The following is an 8995-nucleotide window of genomic DNA, read 5'->3' as shown; positions in this document are numbered from 1 at the left end:
ATTGATAAATATAAATGAACATGTCTATTTTTGAAAGCATTCTTACTTTACAGCATTTTTCCCACACCTGCCTAAAACTTTGGCACAGTGTTATTGTACAGGATTTTTTCCCTAAACAAAGGACCTATTCAGACTCTTGAAAGGTATTTCCATTTCTTTATTTATATAACTTATTTATACAGAAACCTATAGGTTCACTCCACTCACTCACTGCCATCCAGAACAAAACCACAAACAATTATTTTGTTGACAGGATTTTGAAAAATATAACTTGGAAATCAGAAATGGATTTATAATTAAACAACTTTGATATAATGCATGTCTGCACTGATGTCAGAGTATACAATTTGTCACTTTTTGAACTGGTTTTGTCCAGTGACTTAGTTTCAGATAATGTGTTATTTTACTGTAGCTGTAGTCTACTGATCTCATCAGTGTATCATGGCACCAATCATTGTTTAGAGAATACATCCTTTTAGAAAATGTCTAAAGCATAAGTTGTCCCAGGTGGCATGGTGACTGTAGGGGCTTACATTCGCAAGGAAAAAAAACCTCTCCAATTAGTCTGCAGGGTGTCAGTCTCAACATGGAGGGGATGCACTAGTCTGTGATAAGGTGGTTTTTAGGGAGTATGTCCATAATGTCATAAGTAGTGACGTCCCTTTGTTTATCCATTTCAGATTTCACTTGGGGTGCAGTTTAAGGGGCAGTTTGAGTCACTTCCTTTCCCCCTGGAAGCACTGACTTCTCAGAGCTGAAACATAGGAAAGAATGATACGTTCTGAATAATTGGGAAGAAGTTGTTGACACAGGTTTATCATAGTTCTCTAAAATGTACATTTCGCATTCAGTGTGAGGACTTAACCAATGACATGTTTAAATCATTAATACCCAAACATTCATGTTTACAGAATTTATAACTTTATGTAGCCTATCTGCACCATGTTATCCAACTAGGCCTCTGCAGAGTCAGTATCCCGCTGACTACAATCAGCAACAGGACGTGAACAGATTGAGATCAATCCGGAGCTCACCCAGCGTGCAAAACATCAGTCTCTGTCCCTAATTGACAGCCCATATCTACCCTGACCATCAAGTGTATTAACATACAGACAGAGCACTTGACTTGTCCTTTTTATTTTTTACCCCTGACAGATTGTTTCCACCGCTCGACTCGTTCAGTTTGTTTACCTGTCTCTAGGAATTACACCTTAGCTATAGAACGCTTCCAATCAGTCCATTATTGTCTTGAGTTATGGCAGAGGAAGAAACAGTGACAGAAGCTGAGAGACTGACAGAATCCAACATTGGCAGTAAACAAAAGAAATGAAGCATTTAAAGCAAAGTTGTTTGCAACTCAATGTACTCGCCAGTGAGCAAATATCCTTCTGCTTGTTTATTTTAATACTGTATGTTTGAGGTATCAGTTGCCCTTTAACCATTAGGAGAATGAAACATATCTGAGCCTGTATCTGTGGTTAGTCAATTTCTACTTTTTTCTCTTATTACATGCTTAGGTACATTGCACACATTTCTATATATCAGATTGTGCAGGCAAGTATTCTTCACATTTTCCAATTCCCATTGATTTGTATACATATGCAGACATACATACCTTCTATCATTTTTCTCCTTCTTGAATGCATTAAACGACACAACCGCTATGAAGACCACAACAAGAAATCCAGGCACTGCTGCCAATCCACTGCTGCCAATCCAACAAAGATATTTGACTTTATGTCCTGACGGAGCTCTGAAATATGAGACGTAATGCAAATGTAATGTCATTTGATTTGTGTACATGGATGTCAATGACAGACATTATCAATTTTGTCATTTCTGTTGTGTTGCATATTTGTACATTCTATATACATTGCGTTAGACAATAGATTACTTTGGCTGTGTAATGAAGGAGCAGGTGTAACACACTTTTTGGGTCATTAGCCTGATATAAACCTACCCTCTGTGGCACAGACCAGCATGTGTTTTGTGGCATCCAGGTGGCCATCATTGGGATCAGGCTTGATGCCCAGTATGTGACACATCAAGGGGTATATGTTCACTGTCTCAAAGGGGCCCACCTCCAGGTCCTTTTAGAACGCCGGCCCCACAGCTCTGAAGAAGGGCTTCGTGTCCATTTCTTCATTGTCAAAGCCATGCTCCCCTGCATTGAACTGCACTGGGAGGAACTGTAGAGACAAAGAGCCAAGAAGAGTCAGGGTGATCAAATCTGTAGCAGTCCATTTAGAGTAGGAGAAGTGAAATCTTGAATGATCAGAATGTTGCAATTCATATTGATCATCATAATGGGAAGCCTGAAGTCCAACTTGTCTTTCTATGATGTACTCTCAACTGGACAGCAGAGGGAGATGTTGACTAACTGAAGGAAAGGGTTGCTTGAGCAACCATTACATCTGCTCCGTGCTTATAAGAACAGAAACGGGAGAATTTCCCTGTTCTCCATTATTAGACGCATACTGTTAAAATGACTGTTAATCAGGTTAAGAGGGAATCCTTTCATAAACTAAGGAGGCCTAAACATCACATAGTTCCTTTGGTCATTCAGGACAACTACTTTGATCATGAAATGGATATTACAATGGATTGTATGAACAGCAAGTGATACAGTTATACGGACACTTTTTTTATCTTCACTTTGTTCATAGAAAATACACTGATATATTTAGATACACAGGGAGAAGGTAGGCTAATGACCATAGATTTTATGTAACTCTTCTCTGAACATGCTTAACATTTGCTTTGATAAAACTGATAGGAGCATCTTTTGAAATGTCTAAATAAAGGGTCCGTAAACAGGAGATAACACAAGAGGGTCAAATACCCTGAACTTATGTATTTTGATAATTAGACTTTACACTGAAGATCAACTGAACTCCACCACATACCCTCACTGTAACCACAGCCTTCAATGAGTTTATATGCATTAAGGTGTAATCACTACCTCTGATGGGTTACTGTCAGTATAGCATTTGAAGACATTTGTAATTTAGCTATTTTGCTAGTTCTGTTTTACAGTATGTTGATGTGTAGTGGCCATCTCTCGTATGCAAAAATGAGAATCAGATTTTTTTATGATTTAGTATCACTCAATGGAGTGATGTAGCACTTCCAGTGGTAAAGTTGCAGGCAGCAGGGTTGAGCCAAATGTAAATGCTAATGTCGAATTTTGTGGCATGAATATCTTCATGAAGCATTAGAGAGCTCTGCATGCCATCAGCCAAACCTGCATTATCCTGGGAAGGTGGTAATGCACTTGATTCAAATTGTAATGTATTAAGATTAGAGTTGAATTCCTTGTTTCCGGTCGAAAAGATTCCATTTTCTCCATCGCTACAAACCAAATTCACTTGGTAATTCCTTCAATATTTGTAGTCCATTGAAATATGGCATGTTATCAGAAATCACATAATGCATGCAGGGGGATGCATGAGGTTGTGCCATACTGTACTCTATATTATAGAAGTTATAAAATATTCTAGATGCCTAAAGATATACTGTATAGGCTACATGGTTATTTTTAAACCAGCTTCTTTGCTCATACTATGTTCACTGAGGCCAATCCTCTAATCAGTAATTCACATTAAAGCATGGAATTGGAAAGTCTACAACAATATGCATGTTTAGTCTCACAAAAGTAAAAGTATGCCTTCATTTCACTTTTTGTGTGCATGAAATTAGTTCTGTGCGTGACGGAAACCCTTAAAAAAACATAATGTGTTTAAGCGATCTACTATTACTAAATACTATAGAGACATGCTATAAACCCACTCCGTTAATGACATATCCAGGGTCAGAGAAGAGAATGATGGGTAGGATGCGGTTGTTATTAGCAAAGTGAAGGCGCTTGGGCATCTTCTCCTTCTTGAAGACATGAAGGTGAGGGTGCGCCCCCTTCAGGGCGTTGTAGACCTTATCCAGCATGCCCTTCTTGGGAAGCAGCATCCCAGAGAGCCCAAAGTCCACCAGGTGAAAGGCTATATCTCTGAAGGAGAATCCGGGGATCCTGGAAACGGTGATCTCCTTCACCAAGCCGTTGCGGTATACATTGCTCATCCCATGGTCAGCGGTGATGACAATGTTGAGACTATCGGCAAGTCCGTTTTGTTCAGCCAAGCTGCGGATGTAGCCCACTGTTCTGTCCACCTGCTTGACCATCTCCCTCCGCTCAGGGGAATCAGGCCCGTATTTGTGGCCTGTGCCGTCAGGCTCCCCAAAATACAGTGACACAAAGTCCAGGTCCATCTCACTGAACCAGGTGCCCATCACCTTCTCTACGTTCTCTTGCCATTTTGTCTCGGGTTTTTTTTGGTCATAAAACCGTGGTTCCACTTCCTTCACTGTCTGCGTCTCTCCCTGGTAGGTGGATTGCGTGCCAGGAAAGTGAAGAGAGCCAGCCCTCAGGCCCTGAATAGACAAAATGGGGATGAAGAGAGGTGTCACGCACACACACACACCGTCTTACACACACACAGTCTTACAAACACACACACACACACAGTCTTACAGACAACACTCACACACACCGTACATGCATATATGCACAGACATTTAAATGGCTACCAGACTATTTGCATTGACATAACATTTGATTTGATTTGTATTAATGTAAAGCAAATGCAGGAGTGATTTAAGATGAAGGTGCATTTGAAATCATTCTGACCTGTCTCTGGGCTGTGATCCAGATGGGTAGAGTGCCGTTGTCCCACCACTCATTCTTAAACTGGGTAGCATAGTAAGGCAGTTTCTCACTGGTGGTGATGTTGAACCACATGTTGTGGATCACCCCATGGTTTTCAATGTAGCGCCCTGAAAAGAGTCACTGTCAATCTCTCAATATTCAGTCTGCCACATTCACATGACAAATTCTATCAACTTTATAGCCTGTGAGTGCCATGGCGCTTCTTGGACAAGGTCTTACGACCGACACTGGAGATTAAAGGAATTTAATTTCAAAGAAGTCCAATTTATTTTAAACTGGCACTGATGATTCAACAGTCAAAAATGAGAATTTCTGTCAAGGAAAATAGAAATTCCTCATTCAGCCTTCCCAACATAATCATCTTACTCAACTCTGAAAGCTGCTGGACCCTGGGACATTGAATTACAGTTAATTCCTTTTTCCCAGTCACATTCACAATTCTTATAAACTAAACTGGGAATGACTTGTGATCCAATAATTGGAGAAAAAAAAGGACCACCATGACATGAACATGAACCTCCACAGAATCACTGCTCTCTTGGAGCCTGTAGAAAAGGGTTATGCCTGGGTATCGATCTACAGTAGGTACCTGCTCTCTTGGAGCCTGTAGAAAAGGGTTATGCCTGGGTATCGATCTACAGTAGGTACCTGCTCTCTTGGAGCCTGTAGAAAAGGGTTATGCCTGGGTATCGATCTACAGTAGGTACCTGCTCTCTTGGAGCCTGTAGAAAAGGGTTATGCCTGGGTATCGATCTACAGTAGGTACCTGCTCTCTTGGAGCCTGTAGAAAAGGGTTATGCCTGGGTATCGATCTACAGTAGGTACCTGCTCTCTTGGAGCCTGTAGAAAAGGGTTATGCCTGGGTATCGATCTACAGTAGGTACCTGCTCTCTTGGAGCCTGTAGAAAAGGGTTATGCCTGGGTATCGATCTACAGTAGGTACCTGCTCTCTTGGAGCCTGTAGAAAAGGGTTATGCCTGGGTATCAATCTACAGTAGGTACCTGCTCTCTTGGAGCCTGTAGAAAAGGGTTATGCCTGGGTATCAATCTACAGTAGGTACCTGCTCTCTTGGAGCCTGTAGAAAAGGGTTATGCCTGGGTATCAATCTACAGTAGGTACCTGCTCTCTTGGAGCCTGTAGAAAAGGGTTATGCCTGGGTATCGATCTACAGTAGGTACCTGCTCTCTTGGAGCCTGTAGAAAAGGGTTATGCCTGGGTATCAATCTACAGTAGGTACCTGCTCTCTTGGAGCCTGTAGAAAAGGGTTATGCCTGGGTATCGATCTACAGTAGGTACCTGCTCTCTTGGAGCCTGTAGAAAAGGGTTATGCCTGGGTATCGATCTACAGTAGGTACCTGCTCTCTTGGAGCCTGTAGAAAAGGGTTATGCCTGGGTATCAATCTACAGTAGGTACCTGCTCTCTTGGAGCCTGTAGAAAAGGGTTATGCCTGGGTATCAATCTACAGTAGGTACCTGCTCTCTTGGAGCCTGTAGAAAAGGGTTATGCCTGGGTATCGATCTACAGTAGGTACCTGCTCTCTTGGAGCCTGTAGAAAAGGGTTATGCCTGGGTATCGATCTACAGTAGGTACCTGCTCTCTTGGAGCCTGTAGAAAAGGGTTATGCCTGGGTATCGATCTACAGTAGGTACCTGCTCTCTTGGAGCCTGTAGAAAAGGGTTATGCCTGGGTATCGATCTACAGTAGGTACCTGCTCTCTTGGAGCCTGTAGAAAAGGGTTATGCCTGGGTATCGATCTACAGTAGGTACCTGCTCTCTTGGAGCCTGTAGAAAAGGGTTATGCCTGGGTATCGATCTACAGTAGGTACCTGCTCTCTTGGAGCCTGTAGAAAAGGGTTATGCCTGGGTATCGATCTACAGTAGGTACCTGTTAGGAGGGTGAAATGTGTGGGACTGGTGATGGTGAGGTAAGGTGGGGTCACATATCTGGCCTTAACCCCGTCTTTGGCCATTGTGTCCAGATTCGGCGTGTCCACATCGTGGTCGTAGTCCCACCTGAAGCCATCGAAGGAGACAAGCAGTACTTTATGCTGGCCTTTGATGCTGTATCTATCCAGCGGTACACCTGGAGGACGTGGCCAACAGGAGGCAGAGACTCACTGTCCACAACATAGTGGGCATGACACAGAGCTGAGTCTGTTACTTTACTCTGATCCTTGGGTATGCAGGCTGTTGCTATACACTGACTCCAGCACCTCACGGTTAAAGCCTTAAAGCCCCTCCCCTTCCCATTACACCTGAGCACATTTCCCTTCCCTGTGCCAGCAGCATGTGATCAAAGTTTCATCTTATCTGATCATATAGTATCTAGTTGATTAGATCGATGTTTGCTCAGCACATTTATGCATGGTGCTTGATTATGTTTTTATGTACTGTGTAGTTACCATCCAATGTTTGTTCCTGTGCTTGTATAGGAACTCTCTTTTATTGTGATTGCAAGATATTAAATCAGTTCCAGAATGTTGTAAACAGCTTGGCTGTTATGTTCATGGTCTTTGTCTGCCCGTCTGTCTGTCCGTTTGTCCATCCGTCTTTCTGAGTTTCTAGTGAATAATTGGCAAAGGGGAATGACACGTATGGATTTCACCTTGAGTGTGGATGGTACATGATCGATCTGACGCCTAGAAAATTGAGAAGAAAATTAGAGGATGTACCTCTTCAGTCTCTCCAGACTCCAGTCTCTAGGGAAACCGTAACCTGATAGTATTTACTATTTAGTTTAGTATTTCATTAGCATCCCCGTTAGCTACTGCTAAAGCAGTGACTACTATTCCTGGGGTCCAAACAAAACATAAAACATGACATAATACATAACCTTAATAGACAAGAACAGCACAAGGACAGAACTATCCTAATCTAATAGCAACCTTGAATCCTGATCTCACAGAACCAGGGTGTATACTAAGTAGCTGGTTTAAGGAGTTAGCTAGGCAACTTTCTATGGCAATGAATGCTTCAGAACTAACCTGCTCTGGGGAGGCTAATGCTGCGTTTAGATGGTACGAGGTAGACAGCAAACCAGATGTCATTGTTTTCAATGAGAGCATGACGTTAAATGCTGTCCCTCGTCTAAACACAGCATAACTCAGAGCTAATGCTGCGTTTAGACGGGGTACGCAAAAACCGTCATACCCGTCGGCATAGCGGGGCAAGAAAGATGGTGACGGCAAAAGCAAGCCAGCACGACGGTATGCGTTGCTATGATGATTTCACTAAACAGACAGTTAGAAAACAACGCTACGGTAGACTGCAAAAGTCTGAACTTTGGCGGCAAGTCCCGTCTACCGTGGTGGCTGACGGCATTCACCGCCAGGCTCAGCGGTATTTACCGTCATGCTGTCATTGAAAACAATGACATTTGGTTTGCTGTCTTCCATGTAAACCTCGGCATAACTCAGTTTATCCTGAATGAAGTGTCTGAGTCGCAAGTTGAGGACCAATGAAATCAGATTACCACCCTCTTGCAAACATTGCGTAATCATTCCCTTCATTTGAGGATGACGACCGATTCAATATTTTATTTATCAAATGTTTTTTTTGTGTTCAAAAATAGTTACATTAAAATACCTATGACATTACATATTTATTAACGACAGGATGCATTTGAAAGTTCACACGCAGTAAAACTTTTGTATGACGTTTTGTATGACGTACAATATTTTATCGATAGAAGTGGGGAAAAAGATGCTATGTGCATTGATATGCACACCAAAGCACATCAAATCAAATGTTATTGGTCACTTACACATATTTAGCAGATGTTATTGCGGGTGTAGTGAAATGCTTGTGTTTCTAGCTCCAACAGTGCAGTAATATCTAACAGTTCACAACAATACACACTAATCTAAAAGTAAAAGAATAGAATTAAGAAATATATAAATATTAGGCCGAGCAATGTCGGAGAGGCATTGACTAAAATACAAAATAATAGAATATAGTATATACATATGAAATGAGTAAAACAGTATGTAAACATTATTCAAGTGACTAGTGGTCTATTATTAAAATGGCCAGTGATTCCATGTCTATGTAAATAGGGCAGCAGCCTCTAAGGTGCAGGGTTGAGTAACCGGGTGGTAACCGGCTTGTGATGGCTATTTAACAGTCTGATGGCTTTGAGATAGAAGCTGTTTTTCAGTCTCTCGGTCCCAGCTTTGATGCACCTGTACTGACCTCGCCTTCTGGATGGTAGCGGGGTGAACAGGCCGTGGCTCGGGTTGTTGATGTCCTTGATGATCCTTTTGGCCTTCCTGTG

General features: G+C 42.0%; 1 protein-coding gene across 1 annotated transcript in view; it reads right to left on the bottom strand.

Annotated features, from left to right (window-relative positions):
* Positions 1-2093: 2093 nt before the first annotated feature.
* LOC106601381 (ectonucleotide pyrophosphatase/phosphodiesterase family member 7) overlaps positions 2094-8995 on the bottom strand; it is a 51079-nt gene continuing 44177 nt past the window's right edge. The window contains exons 2-5 of the mRNA XM_082973119.1: positions 6608-6805; positions 4682-4839; positions 3790-4425; positions 2094-2189 (exon numbers count right to left, since the gene is read on the bottom strand). Of these exons, the coding sequence (XP_082829245.1) occupies positions 2094-2189; positions 3790-4425; positions 4682-4839; positions 6608-6805 (1088 nt within the window). The remainder of the gene's footprint in view (positions 2190-3789; positions 4426-4681; positions 4840-6607; positions 6806-8995) is intronic.

This window comes from Salmo salar, chromosome 03 (assembly GCF_965601325.2).
Source record: "Salmo salar chromosome 03, fSalSal1, whole genome shotgun sequence".
Lineage (NCBI taxonomy): Eukaryota > Metazoa > Chordata > Actinopteri > Salmoniformes > Salmonidae > Salmo > Salmo salar.
This window is presented reverse-complemented; position numbering and strand designations above follow the sequence as displayed.